The 24883-nt window shown below is 46.7% G+C and overlaps 2 protein-coding genes across 4 annotated transcripts; one reads left to right on the forward strand and one right to left on the reverse strand.

Moving 5' to 3' along the window:
- Positions 1 to 1252: 1252 nt before the first annotated feature.
- On the reverse strand, positions 1253 to 6275 carry LOC116760502. Its single transcript, XM_032645424.1, has 2 exons — positions 1481 to 6275; positions 1253 to 1270 (listed from the first exon to the last, which is right to left on the reverse strand). The coding sequence occupies exons 1-2, from the start codon at positions 5177 to 5179 to the stop codon at positions 1253 to 1255; spliced, it is 3717 nt and encodes a 1238-aa protein (XP_032501315.1). The 5' UTR covers positions 5180 to 6275.
- Positions 2259 to 19827, forward strand: SNU13 (small nuclear ribonucleoprotein 13). 3 transcript variants are annotated; one of them, XM_032646390.1, is made up of 5 exons: positions 2259 to 2405; positions 4787 to 4873; positions 12356 to 12514; positions 17808 to 17928; positions 18613 to 19827. In XM_032646390.1, exons 3-5 carry the CDS (start codon positions 12512 to 12514, stop codon positions 18873 to 18875), a joined length of 387 nt encoding a protein of 128 aa, XP_032502281.1. In that variant the 5' UTR covers positions 2259 to 2405; positions 4787 to 4873; positions 12356 to 12511; the 3' UTR covers positions 18876 to 19827. The 3 variants fall into 3 exon arrangements, with proteins under 3 accessions (XP_032502281.1, XP_032502280.1, XP_032502282.1); XM_032646389.1 differs by lacking the exons at positions 2259 to 2405; positions 4787 to 4873 and having other exon boundaries at positions 11197 to 12514; XM_032646391.1 differs by lacking the exons at positions 2259 to 2405; positions 4787 to 4873; positions 12356 to 12514 and adding an exon at positions 15811 to 15896.
- Positions 19828 to 24883: the final 5056 nt, after the last annotated feature.

Raw genomic sequence — 24883 nt, forward strand, 5'->3', positions numbered from 1 at the left:
CACGTGTGCCTTTCCATAAGGCAGTGCACAAAAATGGAAGCAAGCAAGAGAATTGAGAGAAGGACAAGCAAGAGAATTGAGAGAACAAGCAAGAGAACAAGCAAGGGAATTGAGAGAAGGTACCCAAGATGGAAGCTACAGCCTTTGTAACCTGTTCTCAGAAGTGACATTCCATCATTTCTGCTGTATCCTATTCGTTGGAAGTGAGTCGCTGGATCCAATCCACACTCGAGGAGAGGAGAATACACAGGGTGTGAATACCAGAAGGTAGGGAGCATTGGGAGCCTTCTTAGAGCCTGCCAACCCCAGTATAACTGCCGTAGTAGTGGTAGGCAACACATAGGAAGAAAAACATCAAAACATTAACTGGGTGATGGGATTATGGATTGTTTTTCCCTTTTTTGAATTTTCTAAACTAATGAGCATGTATGGGTTTGACAATGAATTTAAAAATAGGAAAGCTAAATGAAAGGGAAGAAAGGAAGGGAGAAAGGAAAGAAGTGGGGGAGGATAAAGGAGAGAGGAGGAGAAAACCTGAATTGAATTTTCTGAATTAAATTTGAGTTCTGTGAATCTGCTTCAACCTGCTGAAGCTATCTACAGAAGTATCACAAGACATAATGCCTTTTAGCTAAGAAGTTTCAGACTTGATTGAAAAAAACAATTAGCTCCAGGATGTCCTGGAGGGTGAGGTGAGGGAAAACAACAAGGTATTAGGGTTGCCAGCGCTTGAGAATTGAAGAGGTGGAAATGGTTTTTCCATGAAATTTGTTCACAGGCAGCAGAATCCCAGCAGGGCAGATACTCAGTGATCAGCTCCCTTCCTTGTGACTGAAAGGACCTGAATAAGTGTCCGGTGCAGAGCACCACCCCTCCCACAAGCAGCTGAGGCTATTTGAGCATCCGACCTCAATCAGAATTAGCTTGGAATAGGACAGGACTGAACTATGATAGAAACTTCAGTAAACCTTCCTCTGAGGAACTGGAGAGGGGAGGTGTTAGGAGATGGCATTGGGCTGACCCACATTCCCTGAACCTTCAAAACTATAGAGTAGAAGTAGCTTCTATCCCACCCACAAAGTATCCCAGACCCCCAAAGGGGGGCGCTTATAAAACGTGTACCAAAGAAATCAGAACCCCACAGGGCCCAAATAACCAATTTTAATAGAGGTTATTTTATCATCCCCTTTGGGAGTAAGCAGACCACTCTCCTGCCTTCTCTGACGTGTTTTGAGGATTCTGAACCCACTGCCTACTTCCTAAAGCCATGCTGGAGCAGGAAACCCCTCAAACGCTTCATAAGGCCAAACTTTTGGGGGGCTGGTGGATTCCTTGGGGCCCCATGTGGGTTCTCAATTTCCTCAAGTTTTTTTGTTTTGGGAAGAGCAACCCGAGCACCGCAGTGACCTGGTGGCTGAAGGTCCCTCTTCAAAGAAGCGTGGTCTCTGATGCTGTCCTCCCTTGCATGTGGGTCACCCACTTCGGGAAGCAGGATAGGATCAGGATCCCTCACACTCACGTTGGGGGCTAAGTGCTGGGGCTTGGCCCGGTGTGGGGACCAGGAAATCCGCTTCAAAAAGCTCATGCTCAGCCTTGCTGCAGCAGAGTGCAGACTCCTTTTGGAGCTGAAGGTGTCTGTGGAACAGGAGGAAGGCTGCTGCCCAGCCCCTCTGCCTTCCTCCGGCTCCAGGCTTCCTCTTCTCCTGTGTGTGGGCTGCTGACATTTGAATCTGGGGGCCTCCTGAGATGCGCGCTCCTTCCTCCAGTGGTCTGCCCCAGAGTATGAGATCCTCGCTCTGCCGGGAGCCCTCTCTGCCATCTGGGAGACCCCTGGCCTGACCATTTTCCTGCTCCCGCTGTTCTCACTGGAGGGTTCTTGGACGCTTTCTTGGCCACACCAGCTACTAGATTCTGCTGCAGGCCTGGGGTTCCTGGGAGCAGTGAGCTTGGCCCTGGGAGGAGCCTCTTTCTGGACATCCTGTCGTTCTCTGAGGCCCCCTGGTGGTCTGACTCTCTTAGGCTTTTCAGGATGGATAGAAACGCCCATTGGCTCTGTCTGGTGTGGTCTACGCCTCTCCAGAGCTCTGGCCTGCGTAGGAGGTTTTGAGCTTTTCCTTTCTTGGCGCCGAACACTCTGGGACCTCTCTGGGGACTTAAGGCCTGGCCTGGGGCCCTGGGCCCCACAATGCCTTTCCTGCTGCCCCTGCAGCTCACAGGCCTTGTGTAACCCAGGAAGCCTCACCCCCTCAAGGGGCAGTGGGCATGGTGCTAAGAAGTTAAAGTGCAAGTAGGATTCTAGGATCTGCTGGAGGAGGCCCCACTTCAGGTGTGCAATCTTCTGCTGCATAAGGGACTCCAGGAGCAGTAGCTGGCACTTCGTGAGGACTGGCCACTTCGGCAGGATGGTGAGGGCAGTGGGAAAATCCACCAGAGCTGTGGCAGCTTGGGGGGCTTGGCCACATGAGACAGAGGGACAGGCAGAGGGCAGGCCCGGGGCAGCAGCCAAAGACTGTGGGTTCCAGAGCTGTCGAGTCAGGCCAGAGGTCTTCCCTGGAACCACTCCTTTGTCCCTTTGTCGGCTTTTCTGGAGTTTAGGTTGGGCCTGCCAGGAGGCTGGAATGACACTGTGCTTCCTGGCAGTGGCCGTGCTCTGGCTGGCCAAATGCTCTCCCTCCCCACTGGCAAGCAGGAAGAGTTCATTCTGGTGGGGGAGAGCCTTCATCTCAGGACAGGAAGCAGAGGCCACAGCCTGTTCCTGGTCCATGGCCCCGTATCCAGAGCCAGTGAGGGCTGGGGGCCCCTCACACCCAGAACACTCAACTCGGAGATTGCCTTTAGCAGCATCCTTTCCTCTGACTTGGCCCTTGTTTCTTCCCCTTAGTACTCGAAGCCTTCCAGCATCCTCAGCTCTGCACTTTCTCTGGCTCCCTACATCCTGGATTTCTGCGGCGTCCTCATCTTCACCCTTATTCTGGCTGCCTTGCCCTTGTATCTGGATCTCTCCAATGATTTCACTTCTTAACTCTCTCTTCTCTTGGATTTGAAATTCTGCACCATTCTCACCTCCCATCTGCTCCTCTTTCTTCCATTCTGCTGAATGAGTTTCTACATCAATTTTACTTGCTAATTCTCCCCAATTCTCTGCCTCAGATGCCTGGGCATTTGCACCATCCTTGCCTCTAATGTGTTCCTGATTTTTCCACTTCAGTATGAGAATCCTTCCACTAATTTCACTGTTTAACTGATGCTGGTTTTCTTCCCCAAGTTCCTGAGTCTCTTTACCATGTTCACCTATAACGCCTCTCAGGTTTCTCTTCCCTGTTGCCTGGATGTCTGTACTATTCTCATCAACAAACTGCTCCTGATTCCTCCTTCCTGGTAGATGGGTCTCTACATGAGGTACACCTCTTAATTGTCTCTGGTTCTCTGCCTCGGGTGCCAGGATATTTGCACCATCTTCATCTCCGTTCTTTCTCTGGTCTCTCTTCTCCAGTGCCTGAATTTCTGCTCTATGTTCACCTCCAATCTGGTCCTGATTCCCCCAACATGGTATCTTGAATTCTCTGCCAATTTCACTTGCTACTGGTTTCTGGTCTCCCCAGAATCGTGCCTGGATCACCACCCAATCCTCCTCTCTTATCTCCCTGAGGTTCTTCCTTCTAGATATCTGGCTTTCCCAAGAATCCTCACCTATTTTCAGGCCTTGATTTCCCCACCCCACTTGAAGTTCATGTCTTAGTTGTTTCTGGATCTCTACCCTAAATACTTGGACCTTCCCGGCTTTCTCACTTCCGTTTTGATCCTGCATCTCCCACCCTGGTGTCTGGATCTCTGTAACATTCTCACTTTGAATGCATTCCTGTTTTCCCCACCCCAGGGCTTGGGTCTCTAGGCCATCCTCTTTTTTCACTTCCCCCAAGTTTTCCCTCCCAGATATCTGAATCTGCACAGCATTCTCACCTCCAAACTGGCCCTTTCTTCTCCTCTTTTCTGCCTGAATTTCTATATTATTATCACCTTTAATCTGGTCTTGTTTTCCCCACCCTGACAGCTGGGTCTCCCCACCATTCTCAATTCCAGTCTGGCCCTGCTTCCTCAACCCTTGGGCCTGGGTCTCTCCTTCATCCTCTCCTCTGGCTTCTTTCTTATTCTTCTCAAAAGACTGGGTCTCTATAGCATCCTTATTCCTACTCCTATCCTGGGTCTCCCACATTAGCGTTTGGGTCTCTGCATCAATTTTACATCTTAACTGTTTCTGTTTCTCTCCTCTTCGTGCCTGGGTTTCAGGAAGATTCTCACCTCCAGCATCCCTCCGAGTTCTCTTCCGTAGTTTCTGACTTTCAGCTCTATTCTCAACTCTCACCTGGTCTTGATTCTCCCACCATGGTGTCAAGATCTCTCCAACAGCTTTACTTATTACTAGTCTCTGTCTCCCCAACTCCAGGACCTTAGGCTCTGCCTTGTCCTCCATCCCAAAGTTTATTGGGAGTTGCCTTCCAGATGCCTGAATTTCCCAAGCATCCTCTCCTCTTCTCTCTCTCTGGTTCACCCACCCTGGAGCCTGGGTCTCTCTACTATCCTCTCTGCCTAGTGTCCAGTTTTCCCTCCCTGGTGCCCAGGCCTCTCGTGGGCAACGCCAGGACTTCCAGATGGGCATTCCCACTTGTTGGTTGGAAGGAACAGGTAGGAACTCTCTGGAACAGAACTGCAACCTCTGGGCTGATGGGAGGTTTGGGCGAGAGGCCATGGAGGTGGGGTGGCATCTCATGTCGACAATATGCTCCAGTGGTACCGGTTCTTCTGGGGAGTGGACCAACAGCTGCTCCATCCTTTGGCACATGTCCAGAGCAGGGGGAAGTGGCTTGCAAATCAGGTGAGTCTGGTCATCACTACGACACCTGGGTACCTGCCACGCTTCCCAAGAACTGTCCTGAGCTAGCATACAGGTGCTTGAAAAGGAGGTGGTGCAAAAGATGTGTTCCAAAGGTGTATAGGCATCCCAAGGTAAACCTTGACCTGGGTGCTGACAAGAAAGCAGATGTTGGGTCCATGAATCCTGGTGGCTCCTCCAGTATTCCCCTCTCTTATTTTGGGCCCATTGTTGGGCATCCAGGCCCCTGAACTTGCCAGGACTGAAGGAGAATTCAGGGGTCGGCCCAAAACAAGTGTCATGTCTCATGGAGGGCACTGCCCTCTTCTGCGATGGCACCTGTAGGTGAGAACAGAGAAGCAAAATTTTGCATTCACATTATCTCATCTAATCCTCAGATCAGGATTGTAATCCCCATTATCCAGATGAGGATGCTGGGGCTCAGGAATGGGGAGTCAGTTCTCTTAGGGAAAACAGTATTCATTCAAGGAAAAAAGATAAAGAGTTTACTCCAGGCCAGGCACTGTTCTAGGTGCTGGCCGTACCAGCATGAACAAGACAGAAAACGTCTTTGTTGGGAGCTGTCTTTTAGACATGGAAGACACAATAACTAAGTATACAACATAATGTTAGGCATTGAAAAGTGTTTTGTTGGTTTGTTTTTTTTTTTGGCCACGCTGCATGGCATGAGGGATCTCAGTTCTCAGACCAGGGATCAAACCCGTGCCCCCTGCAGTGGAAGCGTGGAGTCTTAATCACTGGACTGCCAGGGAAGTCCCCTTGAAAAGTGTTCTAATGGAAATAAAAGCAGAGTGGGAATGGGGTTAGCTCCTTTAGACATATTGGTCAGAGAAGGCCTCTCAGAGGAGGTAACATTTGAATGGAGACCTGAATGAAGCAAGGGACAAACCAAGTGACATCTGAGGAAAGAGCATTGTAGGCAGAGGAGACATTAAGTGCAAAGGCCCTGAGGATGGAACTGGGTCATTTGTATAGGAACAGCTAGGAGGCCTGTGTGGCCAGAATGGAATGAGTGAGTGATGAAGACAGCGCTAGGAGATGAGGTCAGAGAGGAATGCAGGGCAGATTATTCTGAGCCTTGGAGTTGTGGTTAGGAGTTGGATTTTATTCTGAGTTTGACTGGAAGTGTATCCATCAGAGCCATTGCAGAGTCTTGAGTGGCAAAGTCCTGTGATCTGTATTTTTTAAAGTTGGTTCTTGCTCATGAGCATAATGTTAGGCTTAAGCCAGGTGCAAAAAAATACTTACTGTATGATTCCATACAGACAAAACTAGTCTATGCTATTAGAAATCAGCACGGTTGTGTCTGCAACCTTCTGGGCCGCTGGTAGTGGTCTGTTTCTTTCTTTAAAAAAATTTTTATTTATTTATTTTTGGCTGTGTTGGGTCTTTGTTGCTGTGCGCACGCTTTCTCTAGTTGCGGCAAGCGGGGGCTACTCTTCATTGCAGTGGCTTCTCTTGCTGTGGAGCAGAGGATCTAGGCGCGCGGGCTTCAGTAGTTGTGGCACGTGGGCTCAGTAGTTGTGGCTCACGGGCTCTAGAGCACAGGCTCAGTAGTTGTGGCGCACGGGCTTAGTTGCTCTGCGGCATGTGGGATCTTCCTGGACCAGGGCTCAAACCCATGTCCTCTGCCTTGGCAGGCAGATTCTTAACCACTGCACCACCAGGGAAGTCCAGTGGTCTGTTTCTTAATCAAGTGCTGCACCTGGATGTGTTCAGTTTGCAAAAATTCATTGATCTATACACTTATAATTTGTATATGTATATTCCCTTGGCTTAACATTTTTTAATATAAATTTATTTATTTATTTATTTTTGGCTGCATTGGGTCTTCGTTGCTGCATGCAGGCTTTCTCTAGCTGCATTGAGTGGGGGCTACTCTTTGTAGCAGTGCGTGGGCTTCTCATTGTTGTGGCTTCTGTTGTTGTGGAGCACAGGCTCTAGGCGCGCAGGCTTCAGTGGTTGCAGCACGCGGGCTCAGTAGTTGTGGCTCGCGGGCTCTAGAGTGCAGCCTCAGTAGTTGTGGTGCATAGGTTTAGTTGCTCCACGGCATGTGGGATCTTCCCAGACCAGGGCTCAAACCCGTGTCCCCTGCGTTGGCAGGCGGATTCTTAACCACTGCGCCACCAGGGAAGTCTGGGTTAACATTTTTAAAAAGAGAAAGAAGAAATTCATTCTGTTGGCTGCGTGGAGCACTGACGATGGTTGGGTGAGAGAGAAAGCAGGAACCAGGCAGAAGGCAGTACCTACAGTCCAGGTGAGCCCTGAGGGTGGCTTTGCCCAGGAGGGTGAAGTGAAGTTTTAAGAAGTGATCAGATTCGGGGCTTCCCTGGTGGCGCAGTGGTTGAGAATCTGCCTGCTAATGCAGGGGACACGGGTTCGAGCCCTGGTCTGGGAGGATCCCACATGCCGCGGAGCAACTGGGCCTGTGAGCCACAACTACTGAGCCAGCGCGTCTGGAGCCTGTGCTCCACAACAAGAGAGGCCACGATAGTGAGAGGCCCGCGCACCACGATGAAGAGTGGCCCCTGCTTGCCACAACTAGAGAAAGCCCTCGCACAGAAATAAAGACCCAACACAGCCAAAGTAAATAAATAAATTAAAAAAAAAAAAAAGAAGAAGTGATCAGATTTGAGATATGGGTTGCAAGTAGAGCCCATAGGACTTGCAGGTGGATTGATCCTGAGGAGTGACGGAGAGAGAAGTCCAGGGTGACCGCTGGGTTTGGGGCAAGATAATGCTCTTCCTGACCAGTCTGAGTTCATCTCTGATACACAGGGCATAGGACAGGGTCCTTGTAACAGATGACTGAGACAATCACGGTGTTGAGGGAAGGAGGTGTGTAGGATCCCCTCACCTTGATGACCTTCCTCATGCTGGAGTGGGTCCTGGTGGTCTGGTGTCAGTAGTTCTGGACCTGTCAGATCAGAAAGAGGCAGAGGACAAGCAGGTTGCCGCAGCACCGAGGGTCCCTGCAGCTGTGATTCTCGGAGAGCAGGCCCCGCACTGGCTCCCACTCAGGGCCCTGGAATGGCCCCACCATGGCACAGGCGCCCAGGAGGGGCAGCAACGTGACACAGCTTAGGTCAGCCGGTGGTGTTCAGGAGTTGTAGGGCAGGACTGGTATGGCTGACCCAGCCACTTCAGGGCGGGGTAGCCCCTGCCTCATAGCACCCCCGTAGCTAAGGCCACCTCACAAAGGCTTCTGATGCTGCAGCCTCAGCTCCAGCTGCTGCACCTGGCATCAGGGCTGGATAACATGCCCTCAGTACAAGTGAGGGCAACATCAGGGAACTGCCCAAAAGGAATTAAGAGGAAGAACTTGTTTTAAATATCCTGACCTCTGGAATGGAGAGATTAAGTTCCCCTGTGTATGATGGAGGGATGGAAACTGCAGTCTGCTTGATTTCTTTCTTCCTATTTGATACTTGCATCCATTTGTCCATCAGGCTATCCAATATCAAACATTTAATGAACACTGTATTGAATGTGTGTTCTTGTTTAACCACCCAACATATCCTGATTTTTTTGTTAGGGGATTACTTTCCCATCTCAAGATCACTGTTTGTAGGAGTATAAATGCTACCCTGGAGACTTTCACCCAAAGGTTATATTCAAAATATTGAATTACAGAGCAGGCAGGGTCATCAGCCAATCAGAATGGGCCACGCCTTAACCCTTTAATACCTGGGTTGTAAGTGGCCCCTGGGGTCCCAGTAGAAGGGTATCACCTATTTACCAACCAGTTGGGACGTATTTCTCTACTTTAAGAACCCAGGGACTTCCCTGGTGGTATAGTGGTTAAGAATCTGCCTGCCAGTGCAGGGTACACAGGTTTGAGCCCTGGTCTCGGAAGATCCACATGCCACGGAGCAACTAAGCCTGCGAGCCACAACTACTGAGCCCACATGCCACAACTACTGAAGCCTGTGTGCCTAGAGCCCGTGCTCTGCAACAAGAGAAACCACCGCAGGGAGAAGCATGCCCACTGCAATGAACAGTAGCCCCCGCTCACCACAACTAGAGAAAGCCCATGCGCAGCAACAAAGACCCAGTGCAGCCAAAAATAAATAAATAAAATAAATAAATTTTTTAAAAAAAGAACTCAATATACCACACAATGTATCTTGGTTAAATGTTACCCCAGCTTATACCTGATACTCTTTCACAGGCCCAGGACAGCCAAGGAGTGGAGGTGTGACCTAAGTTTGGCCAATTGGGCCCTCTCTTCCAGGGCTCTAACTATCAAGGTAGGGATAGGAAGTTGGTAAAAAAAAAAAAAAAGAAAAGCAGCCCATGGCAGCTAGAAACTGGCCCAGCTCTATCAGTTAGGCCTGATGTTGCTAGGAGCTGGCCTGACACTCATAGCTGAGCCTTGGTGTTCTCCTGTTGAACATAAAATACTTCATAGAGTGTCAGCATCAGACAAAACCACTCTAACTGTGATAATCAAGACAAAAACAAGACCACTCTTTAGTCATGTCTGAACACAGACAAAAGCATGAACATTGTCAAAACCACAAAAATAACCAAACACCTTACCATCCTGGCTAATATCTATTTTGTCACCAATTATAGCTTTAGCCTCACTTCATTCCTTCCACCTTGTAGATAAGATTTACTAGGATGCCCAATCATACAATTACTCACACTTTCTAATAGCGTCTAATCCAGAGCAAACCCCATTTCCTTGAACCCTCCCGAAATCATTTGACACAAGGTCAAATCCCATAGTAAATCCAAACACCCTCTTACTGAGAAATGCCACAGTTCCCCATGGTATGTGTTCTCCCTTGTTGCAATGAGTAATAACACTGTAGAGGTGTGTGCCTGGTGGTCTTTAGCTAAATTTAGGACACTGTCGTAAGATTTTATGTCTGGTCCTGCTCGCACAACCAGCTCCCCTTGAGCCTCCAGGCTCCACTGCAGAGTCTTTTCCCAGATTCCTTTTTGCTTGCTTCCCACCAAAGATCCCTAAGTGAAAAAGAACTTCCTTTGGATCAGGCACAGTGCCAAAAGATAGATATCCAAAGTGTCCAAGGCATCTACCAGCCCTGCTCTCATAAAGCTCTCAGTATGGTTGGAAAGGCAAACACTGAATAAAGACAGAGTTGATGAAGGCTACAAAGGGCAAGTACAGGGGGCTTGTGGGTGCATCCACCAGGGGTAATTACCTGGTCTGGATGATCAGGGAGGCTTCACTGAAGAGGTGACAAATACTAAGCAGAACAGTGGAGCACATCACATCACTCCAAAGAGAGTGATGGATGGGCTTGGGGAGATTGGGGTGAGCTCAGGGTAGAAAAAGAAGGTGGGTGGGGCTGTAACATGCGGATGAGGAGGGGGGTACTGGTGGGGAGAGGCCTAGTAAGCCACGGCACGGATTTAGCATTTTAAGCACAGAACTGTGGTAAAAGACAAATTTCTAAGACAAATTGATTCTGAGCCTATGTTAACATTTATCAACTAACTAGCAAGTGAAATAGCAAGATACAAGAGGGTGGGCTAGTTCTGTGAGAACATGGAAACTGAGTTATTATATAGTTGGGAAACAATTAATTAGGTAGAGTATACAGTCTCATTACTCGTGGTCATAAAAACATCAAGCCCCTATCAGTCATTACTAGGAGATCTGGGATATAATGGTCCAAGATGCCAGGTAGGCCAAATAACAACCAGACATTATTATAAAGGATATCAAAAAAGCAAATGATAATGACACATCTATGACTGTAAACTGGAATAATAAGGTTTCATTCTCCCACAGTGGTAGCTGATAGGTCCAATTAATATGGAAGTATGGGGCTTCCCTGGTGGCGCAGTGGTTGAGAGTCCGCCTGCTGATGCAGGGGACGCGGGTTCGTGCCCTGGTCCGGGAAGGTCCCACATGCCGCGGAGCGGCTGGGCCCGTGAGCCATGGCCGCTGAGCCTGCGCGTCCGGAGCCTGTGCTCCGCAACGAGAGAGGCCACAACAGTGAGAGGCCCGTGTACCGCAAAAAAAAAAAAAGGAAATATGAAACAGGATCTGAGAAAGATGAGGAGCAGTGTCCAAATCACAGGTTCTACTCTTTTTAAAAAAATATCTATTTAGTTATTTATGTATTTGGCTGTGCCAGGTCTTAGTTGTGGCATGCAGGATCTTCGTTGTGGCATGCAGGACTGTAGTTGCAGCTTAGTTGCTGCACGCGGAATGTGGGATCTTTTTTTAGTTGTGGCATGCGAACTCTTAGTTGCAGCAGGTGGGATCTAGTTCCCTGACTAGGGTTCGAACCCAGGCCCCCTGCATTGCGAGTGTGGAGTCTTAGCCACTGGACGACCAGGGAAGTCCCCTCAGGTTCTACTCTTAAACAGGAGCCATCAGTGGGAATTTCTTAATTTGGAGACAAAATTTATTTTTTGACAAGTCATAGATATGCATGGATGAAGTCTGATGGGGGGATTTTTCATGTAATAAATGTTCAGTCCTGGAGCCACTTCAAACCCATCTGGCTGGGTTTTCAAGCATAGCAACCAGATGTGGTGGAAGTAACCCAAGCCGATAGCCAAAATTCCCAGGGTCCAGTTCTGGCTCTGCCACTGCCTCATTCTGTGACTGTGGACAAGGAGCTTCCCCACTCTGGGCCTCAGTATCTGTAGAATGAAGGGGTTGCGCTGCGTGATTCCTAAGGGTCCTGCTACGTCTCTACTTCTAGGTTTCCAAAGGAAATAACTGGAACTGGCCCACTACGGTCTACTTTTGGTTAGATCCAAATGGTCCCAAGAGGGAATTCCCAGGCAGTCCAGTGCTTAGGACTCTGCGCTTTCACTGCCAAGGCAATCCCTGGTTGGGGAACTAAGATCTTGCAAGCTGAGCGGCGTGCCCAAAACAGCAGCAACAACAACAAAATGGTCCCAAGATATGCCTGGCATCATGCGAAGAGAGATGAGTAAGGGCCATAAGAATCCAGGAGGACCTCTTGGAGGTGGTGAGGCATGAGTGTAGCCTTAAAAAATGGAGATTTGGAGCAGCATTGGGAAAAAAGCACCATGCTAAGCCAGAAGGAATTGGGTGTCCTAGACATTTCCAAACTCAACCTGACAAACTCAGCCCCCATCCTCAAACCTGCTGTTCTTCTTGAATTCCCTACTCAATGGATTCCATTTCTGGTGGACTCCACCCCCACCAGAAAATTTAACAAAGGCATCTGAATGTGAAGGAGAACATTTAGGATTACCTATCATTATCTCCATACCATTCCTTTACCAGGGTAGAGTAAAAAAGATGATTTTAAAAGCACAAAAATGTGCTAAAAGACAAACTAGCAATGGAATGACGACACCCTTGAAAATCTTTGTTTTGGTGTGTTATTTTTTGAATGTTTAACTCACTGTTTCGGCCAATAATTTATGGTAGAATAACAGTAAAAACAGCAAAATACGGTCCCTCGCCCAAAACTGGCGTCATTCCCCGCTGGTGCCTTTAAGGGGCGTGACCCGCCCGCCTCTTGGTGACGCCACTTCCGCTTCCTGCCGCACGCTGCCATTTCCACTTCTACCGTGCGACTTGCCTCAACCCTGAGGGCTGCAGCTCTGACGTCGCCTGTGCTCCTTGAAGAGTGACGGTACCACGGAACCGGAGCCATGGTGAGTGCGTGCTCGTGGCTGAAGGGCTGGGAAGTGGGAGACGGGGTTCCGTTCTCTCACTAGCTTGTCGGGGGCTTAGAACGTGCGCCGTCTCGTCCGCCCGGCCCGGGCGGCCGTGTAGCGCCAAGCACTGTCTTCCCTCCCGGCCCGAGGTTAGAAGTCTAGAGGACTCAGGGTCTCAGGTGCTGTGCTGGGGCTTCTTTCCGCAGTTTGTGCTCCTGGCCGAAAGCCTCCGGTGAGCAGAGGGGGCATGGCCCAACCTGGGAGAAAGAGACAAACCCACGTAGGAGAGAGTTGAAAGCTGGCTGGATGGAGAAACTTGGCTCCATCGGTTTTCTTTTTCTTTTGGGGGGATCGCTAGAATATGGGGTGGAACCCTGGATTTGGATCAGCCCTCCCCTACCCTGCTTTCTCCATTGCTGATGTTCAAGAGAGGGAGCTCTCCGTGGGTCTGCGTGCCTAGTGTCTGCCGCGAGTTACATGGGCCAGGGATTAAAGTGGCCTTTGGCGTTTGGGGGCTGTGGGGAACGTGGAGTGAACCCCAGCCTGGAATGCAGGAAAGACTCTTCCTGCGAGGCGGTAACCTCTGAAATCTGAAGCGCTGGTAGCACCACGTGCGGCTCCTCTAAAACTCTTGGTGGTCTCCAACTTTTTAGTCAGATCTTGTGGCCTGGTAGCTAGTTTTGGTTGGCACTTAGTAAGGAGGGAAGAGTTTACAAAATACTGATTTCCGTAATGAGGTTTAATCCTTTTAACGGATTTTGGATCCCAGCGGTATCTCCCCTACTGCCCGCCCCGCCCCCATTTTGAAGCTAGTACGTGGCTGAGCCTAGAACTTAAAGCTTCTAAACCAGTGCTCATCTTTCGCAGTGCCGTGAAAAGTTTTGGAATCGGTTGATCTCAGTTTAAATGCATTTAGTAGACCTAACGCTTGGTATGGAGAGAGTGAGCATGCACTATTTGTTGTTAAATCAAAACCTTGCAGGTTTCGGCTGTCTGGTGTATGGGGAAATCAAACGCATCAAGCTGCGGGTTACAGTTGCCTAGCAGTAAGATTTCATTCATTCAGTTAGCCCTTGGAAAAATTAAAAGGTGAATAAATACGCACTAAGCAAATTTCAGTTGCTATTTATAAGGTGGTTTGGTTTTAAAGTTAAGTGGAATTTTTGTTGTTGTTGACTTTTATTAAACCAATAAAGTGTATCTTCTTTGATCGTGTTGGATCTCCTGAAGTCTCCCCTTTTGTGCATTTTATGTTTATTAAGAGTTGAGAATCCTAATTTCCAGAGATGGGCTATTGGAAACTGCAATAAAAATATCTGGCATTTTAAAAATATATTTATGAGGAGTGATAGGAATAAAAGTGTTGCTGGAACCTTTATTGTTTAAGAGGAGGGTGATATTATTGAGCATTAGATTTTGACAGACATAAGTTGTGATTTCTCAGATAGCCACCAAAAGAATATAGATAAATAACTCCAAACCACTAGAGGGGAAAATAGTGGGGAGAAAAAACTCAAAGGAAGGAAAGAGAGAAAAGGAAACGGAACAGGTGGGACAAATAGAAGGCACAAAAGAAGGGAGATTTGGACCCAATATATCAGTACTTAAATATAGGAATGGATTAAGTGCTTCAGTTAAAAGACAGGTTGAAGTAAAAAGAACGGGAAAAAAAATCAGTAAAGATAGTGGCTAAAAAATAAGGTACAAGTAAAATGAAAATGACATAATTACAAGAAGAAATAGACAAATATGCAATTATATAGCATTTAATTGATTGTGAAGCCAAAACATCAGTGTGGAAATAGAAGATTAGAACAGCACTATGAATAAACTTGACCTAGTGGTCGTAGTGAAACCAGTGAATACTTTTACCTATCAGTTATAGAAGACACTTCTCAAGCAGAGAACATTAATGAAAATTGGCCACCTACTGGGTCATAAAGCAAGTTAAACAAATCTTAAAAGATGATAATAATGTAGACCATGGTCTCCCAACCAAAATACAAATGACTTAGAAATCAGAAACAAAGTGTTTAGAAAGAAGGTATAAAGAACTCGTGGGTCAAATGGAAAATATGTAAGGGAAATTTGAAAACAACTGAACAGTAATGAAAATACCACATATTGAGAGTATGTAGGGTACAAATGAAGCACTGGAACCTAAAATGCTTAGTGAGGGAGAAATAACGTGAAAAGTCCCTTCTGGTGAGATTAATCAAGAAAATAAGCAAAAAGTTATAAACAAGGAGTAACAAACTTGAAGGAGATATAATTTGCAAACATTAAAAGAAAGGATATTATGAACAATGTGAAATCTATAAATGTAGAAATTTAGATGAAATGAACAAATACCCGAAAAAATAGAATCAAAACCAATTCAAGTAGAAATAGGACGGCTGAATAATAATAAAGAAACTAAGTTAATGTACCGTATGTTAATTATAACTCAATAAGAAAAACTAAAGTTCTTTGACATGAAAAAACTTTACACCTACTTAAAAAAATAGCTTTATTGAGATAATTTGCATACCATAAAGTTCCACTCTAAAAGTGTGTAACTCAATGGTGATCATTTTGTAATGTATAGAAATATCAAATAACGGTGTTGTGTTTTGCACCTGGAACTAACACAATATTGTGGTCAATTATACATTAATTTTAAAAAACAAAACCAAAACAAGGTGGTAGTAGAAAAAAAGTGTATAACTCAGTGGGTTTTCTTATATTTACAGAATTGCGCAACCATCATAAGAAAATATTAAAATTGGTTTTATCTCGGGAGTGTAAAAGTGGTTTAACATTAGAAAAACTTTAAGAAGAAAGGTCTAATTCATCCAACTCAGTACAAAAAACATGACAGAATTCAACATCAATTTTATTTATAACAGAAGAAATTCTTCGTATACTACGGAATAGAGTGAATTTTCTTAAGCTGAAATATCTTAAGAGTAAGTCTAAAGTATATTAAAACTTTTGGATAAATTACAAAGCTTTATTTAAAAGCACTAAAGGTAGATACATGTGTTTGAATGGGTTGACAGATTCTGTATCCTAAAGGTGTCTTATCCTAATTGGGATTACTTCAAATCTACAAATCAGTCCCAACAGGCTTTTTTTGTACACCTTGAAAAAGCTGATTCTAGAATGTATGAAGAGAGCAAATAATTAGAGGTCTCCTCCAGCCCTTGCCTAATTCCTCACCACCCTGGGACCATGACAAATTCACCCAGTGCGATGTGTTGGTATTAGGGAACAGGCATCTTGGTGCAATCAGGTTATTGACGCCACTTCCCCTGACGTCACTTCCTGCTCCTCAGGGGGTGGGTCATTTCTTTGTCCTTGCGGCATCAGGCAGGAGACCGCCGAGGCGGACTCAATGGTGAGTGTTCCCACTGGGCCATCACCCATGGGTCACCACCTAGAACCGCTGTGCCGCCGCGGCACCGCCCACATGTATAATCAGCAGCCTCCAAACCCAGGTTAGACGGCAGCGCTGCGGGCGAACTGCTCAGTGCTCAGGAATGGTAACGTGGGCTGCACCCGGGTTATGTCTATAATAAAATATATATTTGTGAAAAGAATCACAGGGAAAACAAATGAGAAATTAATAAAAATGGTTAAAGTTGAGAGGTGAAGATGGGGTAGAAGGAATGGAATAGGCTTGGCACCACCCAATTTGTTCCCTACGTGTGTTATTTTGAAACGGATCCATTGAGGTAGGATTTTTTTTTTTTTTTTTTTTGGTACGCGGGCCTCTCACTGCTGTGGCCTCTCCCGTTGCGGAGCACAGGCTCCGGACGCTCAGGCTCAGCGGCCATGGCTCACGGGCCCAGCTGCTCTGCGGCATGTGGGATCCTCCCGGACCGGGGCACGAACCCGTGTCCCCTGCATCGGCAGGCGGACTCTCAACCACTATGCCACCAGGGAAGCCCGAGGTAGCATTTTATCCATAGGTATTACAGTATATGACTATAAAATAAGGATTTTCAACAACTGCAATGCCACTACAATACCCCAAAATTTAATAATTCCTTACTATCAAATATCTAGTATTAGAATCAAAGGCTGGGACTTCCCTGGTGATCCAGTAGTTAAGACTCCACAGCTTCCACTGCTGGGGGCGTGGGTTCAATCCCTGGTCGGGGAACTAAGATCCCGAATGCCCTGGGGTGCGGCCAAAAAAAAAGAATCAAAGGCTGGATCAGATTTTTTCTTAGCTCTCCGCCTACGCCCCCCCCACCCCAAGACAGCTTGATCACAGATGTTTTGTTAAGAGGGGCAGTGGTCACATGGTATTTTTTGTGATGTTGGTAGCTATTAAAATCAATGTCTGGATCCATTAATTTGGATTAAATTAGTATGGGTTGCAAGATGGTGCTATTTAATTGTATCATTCTTTCTTTATTAGGTGGAATACAGGAGAAACTTATCCTTGCTATTTGGTTACCTAGTAATACAGTCTGTATAGGAAAGGCAGGATAAATGCTCTACAGTTTACCTTTACCAGTTTTCAAAACACTGACTTTGGAACCATGTAGATGTTTTATATATTTTTAAGAATTTTTTTAAAAAGCAAACTAAATACGAAGGAGCCCTAATTGTATATCAAATTGATAACCACAGGAAAAAAATCATTTGAGTAACTTTTGAATATAATACTCTGGACGGCTTTAGTCAGATATATTCTAAGAATAAAAAGAGATGTTGACCTTATAGTTGGTGGAGGCAGTATTGGTATAGCAATTCTGAAACAATTTTATATGTATTGTACGGTAGAATAAATGAGAAAATATTTTGATGTTTTGGAAACCGGGATTCTTACTGAAAACAGAAGATTCAAATATTGAAGGGAATAGAGGGAACTTTGTGCTAGGTTTCTATAAATTATACCTTAGTTTAGATTTAGTAAATTCAGGGTGGAATATGGAAATCCAAATTTAGAGATTACCCCATGTGACTGAAATGGGTACTGAGCCATGGAAGCCTGTAATAATCCATTTGCAATAATATTAGCAAGCATTAGGCTAAAGAGGCAAAAATACATAAGCTTTAGTATACATTATTGGATTATGTAATTACTAATTTTTTTTTTCTTGAGCCTAATATTTTCATTTTTCTAAGTTGAGAGTGGGCAGGCCAGTGTCAATTATTAAATGTGTGTGTTTGGAGGGGGGGGAGCAGGGAAGCTGACCATTGTCTCTCTCAATTGTTGATTGAAGTATTTTGTGACTTGTCTGGAACAACTTCTAGTTCAGTTTGACTCATGCTTTGATTCTCCCCCCCACCATAGACTGAGGCTGATGTAAATCCGAAGGCCTACCCTCTTGCAGATGCCCACCTCACCAAGAAACTATTGGACCTCGTTCAGCAGTCATGTAACTACAAGCAGCTTCGAAAAGGAGCCAATGAGGGTAAGGCAACCAACCAGAGAGTGCTCCAGGAAGAGTGCTAAAGGCACTGTCCCTGTATGGGGTCTCTGGACTAGATTTCCAGTATGGAAAGAGGGCTGGATGCTCTTGATTAGGCCCAACATGAGGACCTAAGAGCAGCAGAGTGTGGTCCGTGGGCTAGCACTGGGTCACAGAGATAAGCAATCAGGAATAAGCATGTGAACAATGCAGTGGTGCATTGAACTTGCTCGGTGAGTTGCATGTGGTATGAGCTTTCCAGAAGTATAGATCGTGGCAGATTGGGATGGTAAAACCCTGATCCTTGATCACAGAGTTTGAGAAATGCTGCATTGCACTGCTTCGTGCTGGTAGAGGTTGTGTGAAAGCTGTTCGAGTCAACCAGGCAAGGGGTGGTGGTGACTTGGATGAGTGTGGTAGCAGAGGACAGGAAAGAAGGGCTCTGATTTATGATGTGTTTGGACAGAATTGATGGGTTTGATGTAGGGTTTGAGAAAGGCATTGGGGATGAGTAATTGGTGCTTAGCTCCCTATCACTTCCCAAGCCCATTATGGGGCACAGAATTGCTTAGTCCTGGACGTTTTGCCCAGTTTTCTTGCACCTGTTTCTTTTCCTTGGAAATTGCTTTGTTGTGGCTTCCCTGCCCCAACCCCACATCACCTATTGGCCTCATGCTCTCTCTACAGCCACCAAAACCCTCAACAGAGGCATCTCTGAGTTCATAGTGATGGCTGCAGACGCCGAGCCCCTGGAGATCATCCTGCACCTCCCACTGCTGTGTGAGGACAAGAATGTGCCCTATGTGTTTGTGCGCTCCAAGCAGGCCCTGGGGCGAGCCTGTGGGGTCTCCAGACCTGTCATCGCCTGTTCTGTCACCATCAAAGAAGGCTCACAACTGAAGCAGCAGATCCAATCCATCCAACAGTCCATTGAAAGGCTCTTAGTCTAAACAGGTGGCCTTTGCCACACTCCCTGCTGCTGACTCCTACCCCAGGGGTTATGTATCATTTGTCTGTTAGCATATAGTATTTCCAGCTACCTTCTATTGTTATAAAATATTTTAGAGCTCAATTTGGTTTTTGTATTTTTGTATTGTTTTTGTCTTGTTTTTAGGTTGTCATCTCCTCCCCAGCCTCTCCTGTAATCTCCACTTCCACTCTCTCTCTGCCATCTTATCCTCCCTTTTGGAAAATGCATGCCCAGAACAGGTGGAAGCAGGGTGGTTGATACCATTCAAAGGCAGGGAAGAGCCAAGGTAGAGATTTGGTTCCAGCCTTCAGGTGCCACCTTCCTACTGTGCAGGGCATGATGGAAGTAAACACTGTCCACTTTGTATCCCTTGTGCCCAGCATACAGGATTGTGTTTGAATAATCAAGGGGTTTCCTTTGCTCTCTAGGACATTATGTATCATTTGGGGAGGAAGCATGTTTCTGTGAGGTTGTTGGGTGTATGTCCCAAGAGTCAGTTTCTGATGTACCCCTGCTGTTTGCTTTTGGTAATATATTTCCCCCCAACTCCCACCTATGCCTCTGAGGGTGGCAGGGCAGCAACATACCAAAGAGATACGCTGCAAAATTCCAGAGGCACCTTGGTGAGTGAGACATGGGACAGTTGACCTAGGTCTTGAAGGTGTGGCAAGAGGTTCTGGAATGGAGGATTCTGGGCGAGTCATGGAGAACTGGAAGCTACAGCAAAGATGATGGAATTCAAGGGAACATCCTTGCTTTGGTGAATGGAGATTTCTTCAGTAGACACTTGGTACCAGCTCTGAGAGCCCTTACCCCTTGCCTATTTCCTGCCATGATGTGGGTCAGATGTATGTATTCTCTGTCACATCAGAAGGACAGTGCTAATGTGTCATTCTTGTGAGCACCCTAATAAAGAACACATATATTCGTACTCCAGTTTAAAGAAGGTGTGATTCTTGTTAGGAGTCCAGCTGATACTTGAATGAAGCGTTAGAATGGTTACTAGTCTCTTGAACTTTTCACCAAGAAGGTGTGGAAAAGCCATGACCTCCACCAGATGATTTCTGGTAGTTCAAAATGTCTTGTTCAGTCATTGAGGTGTTGCTGTCACTCTAGAGCAGTATTTCTCAACCTCAGCTGCCCTGTATGTTGTAGAATGTTTAACAGCCTCCCTGGCCTTTACCCACTAGATGTCACTAGCAATCTTCCCCGTCTCCCCAGACATTGCCAGCTGTTCCCTGGTGGCAGTCACCCCTGGTTGAGAATCACTGTTGCAGGACTAGGGCTCCTAGCAGTCTTCCACAGGTGCTAGAGAGCGGGGGAGCCGGTATTGCTGACTGAAGCTGCTGCCACCTCGCCTGCCGCATTACTCTCTATCTTAAGTACCATGAGAGCCTGACACCTCCTCTACCTTGAGAAATTTTCTTCCAAAGTACAAACAACTGGATACCATAATGGTCATATTGATGAGAATGGATTACATTTAGTTTACTCTTGGCCAGCTTGGGCCAGTGTGACCACTCCAGCAGTGGGTTCCTAGGGAACCTAAAATCACCCTGTCATGCTAAGGCCTGTTCTGTACCTACTGAGTTCATCATCTCCCCCAGCTCACTCCAGTGTTTATATACCCCGCCCCAACTCCCACCCCAAGCAGTTTTCTATCTATCTGTGGATGGTGGAGTCTGAGGTAGTACGTATGTTCTTTTGTTGTATATGTATCTTTACAGTCATACTCTAAAAGACTGAAGTAATTTGGGGGTGGAGGGAGATCAAGTAATCCAACCTCAGGAATTCCCTGGTGGTCCAGTGGTTAGGACTCTGAGCTTTCACTGCCAACGGCCCAGGTTCGATCCCTGGTCAGGGAACTAGGATCCCACAAGCCATGGGGCATGGCCAGAAGAAAATAAAAAAGGTAATCCAACCTCCACTTAGATGGAAACTAGGGCATACCCACCAGAACCCTGAGAAATGGGGTGGGGCAGGGCTCCTGGGATCTTCATCTCTAGGGTCCACCTGGAGTGTTAACTCAGTTCCCACAGCTTCATCGTAAGCCTTCAAAGGACAGGGCATCGATTTGTGATACCCGAAAAAACTCCATGGCTCCTTTCCCTGTTCCTAATGGCTCTGCTGTGTGTCTTGTGTCTGCCCCTCTGCCATGTTCTATCTTTGCTCAGTGTTTCATATTTGGTTTCTTGAACACTTCAAATCTGTTTCTCAGATTCTTTGTACTTGGTATTCCTTTACTGCACTAGTGGCTTTCTCCTCATGCTAGTCTTAATTCAAGTACCACTTTTTAAGGGCCTTTCCTAGCTACATCTCATGTTTCCTTTACCCCTAGCACTGTAACATTCTGGGTTTTTTTTGTTTTTTTGGTTTTTTTTGCGGTATGCGGGCCTCTCACTTTTGTGGCCTCTCCCGCTGCGGAGCACAGGCTCTGGACGCGCAGGCTCAGCGGCTATGGCTCACGGGCCCAGCCGCTCCGCGGCATGTGGGATCTTCCCGGACCGGGGCACGAACCCGTGTCCCCTGCATTGGCAGGCGGACTCTCAACCACTGCGCCACCAGGGAAGCCCTAACATTCTGTTTTTTAACTTGTCCTTAGCTAATATCTGAGGTTGTTTTCTGATTATCGCCCTCGTTAGGAACTTGTGTGACTGTGATCCCCTAGCACCTGCAGCAGTGCCCTAACACTGATGCTCCAAAAGTGTAGAATGAATAATTCCTAAAGCCTAGACATGCAAGCAAGAAGGAAATCTAGTAATTCCATTCAGCCACCTATGAAGTAGGTTGCAAATTTTTGTGTGTAAACATTTTATTTTGGAGAGAGAATCCATTAGGCCTCAAAGGGTCCTCTGACCTCAAACACTGGTTAGGAATTTCTGTTTTAGAATAAGTTTCCTGAAACTGTTTTCTCAAGAGGACCTATGATTAAGGAATATTTTTACATTAACAGTAATGGTCTTGTTAAAGAGATTATTCATTCTGTAGTATTCTAAGTACTAAACAATGCATTTCCATTATCTTTAATCCCAAACTGATGTGACAAGGAAGGGAGGGAGAGGAGCTTGTTCTAGGCACTTAGTATCCCTGGGTTCCTCTTCTCAGTGTCAGCTAAGTTACATTTTGAAAAGTCAAGTATGTGCTTTAGCAGATATATCTGCTTGAGGGAGGTGGGGGGGGGTATAATTGCTTGTTTTCTGAAGGAAAAATTTTTTTAAGTAGCAAGTCAGTATTTTCCATGATACCTTGTGGCAGCCAGCCTCTAAAATGTTCCCCAGTGACACACACAGCCACCCCCTAGAATTCATGCCCTTCTGTGTGAATGCTCTGAGACCAGTCTACACCAACTCAGAGCTGGTCTAGCTGCAGGACTCAGTATTATGGAATGACATGTGACTTTCAAGTTTCTATAAAAGACATTGCAGCTTCTGCCTTCATGTCTTTGGATCACTGACTGTGACAGAAATCATAGCCATGTTATAAAGACTTCTAAGCAGCCTGTGGAAAGTGCCTTGAGGCCTCTAGCCAAAAGTCAGCACCAACTACCAGCTGTAGGAAATGAGTCTATCTCATCTGTACTTGAGGGATTTTAATTCATAGAGGTGACAGAGTGATGACATGGAGAAGTTGGTACTACTGAAAGAAGAATGTATTACTTTTCCCAAGAGAAGGGTGCCAGTGTGCCATGCAGGACCACAGGGAAAACACCAGGTTTTGGTCAGGCAGCAGAAGCAGGAGCAAGGGGAAAGCTTAGGCCACAGCCTTTATTGGGGTTTCTTTGGCAAAGGCAAGGCAGGGCAGAGTAAACAGCTTAGGATTGGCTAGTTTGAACAATTCTGGTGGGCTTTGGGCTATAAGGGTGGTCTCTAGTTGCCTGGTACCCTGCCCTGATCATTTAAGGCAAGGGCAATACTGGCTTGGTGTGTGACGTAGATAAAGGAGGTGCTTGGCTTGCGTGAGAGGTATGCTCCCAAGTAAGTTTTTAACTGTCTTTAGTAACTAGCTAGCCCTGGGAGGAGCATCCATTTGTAAGGCCCCGCAGCTTATGTCAAAACATAAAATACAGAAAATAAAAAACGTGATTAATACAGCCTCCCTGCAAGTGGATCCTCCAGCCTCAGTCAAGCTTTCAGATGACAGCAGCCCTGGGCAACATCTTGAATGTAGCCTCATGATTAACTTCAAGCCAGAACCACCCAGCCTCTTCTTTCCCAAATTCCTTATCTACAAAAATGGTGAGAGAATATGTGGTTATTGTTGTTTTCAAGCCAACAGTTTTGGGGGTAATTTGTTACACAGCAATAGACAACTAAGGTTGGGAGGTAGATGATGAAAAGCTGAGGCAGTCTTGTCAAAACAGCAGCAATAAATACGACCATGTCAAAATTGCTCTGGTGGGCTTCCCTGGTGGCGCAGTGGTTGAGAGTCTGCCTGCCAATGCAGGGGACACGGGTTCAAGCCCTGGTCTGGGAAGATCCCACGTGCCACGGAGCAGCTGGGCCCGTGAGCTACAAATACTGAGCTCTGCGCGTCTGGAGCCTGTGAGGCCCGCGACAGTGAGAGGCCCGCGCACCGCGATGAAGAGTGGCCCCCGCTTGCCACAACTAGAGAAAGCCCTCGCACAGAAACGAAGACCCAACACAGCCAAAAATAAATAAATGAATAAATAAATTTATAAAAAAAAAAAAAAAAAAAAAAAAAAAAAAAAAAAAAAAAGAATTCAAAATTGCTCTGGTGACAAAGAATGCCAGAAGTGCTAGCAGGGCCCACAGGTGAGAGGGTCCCAGCTGCTTGAGTACCCAGAAGTAAATTATAGGTAGGACTGGCTTTCATATATGAGGCAGTCAGTTACAATGAAGATTACACATTCAGGGATAGTTTGGGCCTCAAACCAGAAAGGCTGGATAGTCATCATAGCTGCTGGTCGAGAATAACAGGTGTGTGCTTTCCCTCCAAAATGGATTTGAGGTTGGAATTTCTGTTTGAGGGGGAGGGAGAGGAAGTGGATGACTAATCTCTCCCATATTTCATGGTCCTGCTTTACTTTTCTTCTAATTTTTTAATAAGACATTACATCTAAACATTACAGGACTTCCCTGCCTGCCAATGCAGGGGACATGTGTTTGAGCCCTGGTCTGGGAAGATCCCACATGCTGCAGAGCAACTAAGCCCGTGCACCACAACTACTGAGCCTGTGCTCTAGAGCCCCCGAGGCACAGCTACTGAGCCCGTGAGCCACAACTACTGAGTGCCACAACTACTGAGCCTGCGTGCCGCAACTATTGAAGCCCGTGTGCCCAGAGCCCGTGTTCCACAATGAGAAGCCACTGCAATGAGAAGCCTGCACACCACAATGAAGAGTAGCCCCTGCTTGCTGCAACTAGAGAAAGCGCTCCTGCAGTACGCAGCCAAAAAATAAAAATTTAAAAAACAAAACAGGACAAAAAAAACTAAACATTAAGGGACATCCCTGGTGGCACAGTGGTTAAGACTCCACGCTCCCAGTGCAGGGGACTGGGGTTTGATCCCTGGTCAGGGAACTAGATCCCACATGGATGCCGCAACTAAGAGTTCACATGCCACAACTAAGGAGCCGGTGAGCTGCAACTAAGGAGCCCCCAAGCTGCAACTAAGACCCAGCGCAACCAAGTAAATATAAAAAAAAATAATTACAGATGTTCCCTCTGCATTCAGCCAGGAGGCATATGCACCTATGCACATATGCTTGTTTGGTGCAGTTTTGGCCAAACATCCGTCCGTGCTCTCCAGCTCTTGCCCTGCCCCCGCCCCTGGCCGCTCAGAGGCGGATGCACCTCCCTGCCCTTCCCTACCCGCGCGGCTCCTAGCCGCCAGGTCTGCGGCGCGCATGCGCAGGCCGTTTCGTCCAATCATTGGCCGCGCGTCACCAGTACCTGCAGGAGCGAAGAGTGTTTACAGCCAGAGAAGTTAGAAAGAATAAGAGTTAGTGCCTATTGAGCACCGTGCCCA

The sequence above is a fragment of the Phocoena sinus genome, chromosome 10 (genome assembly GCF_008692025.1).
Source record: "Phocoena sinus isolate mPhoSin1 chromosome 10, mPhoSin1.pri, whole genome shotgun sequence".
In the NCBI taxonomy this organism is placed as follows: domain Eukaryota; kingdom Metazoa; phylum Chordata; class Mammalia; order Artiodactyla; family Phocoenidae; genus Phocoena; species Phocoena sinus.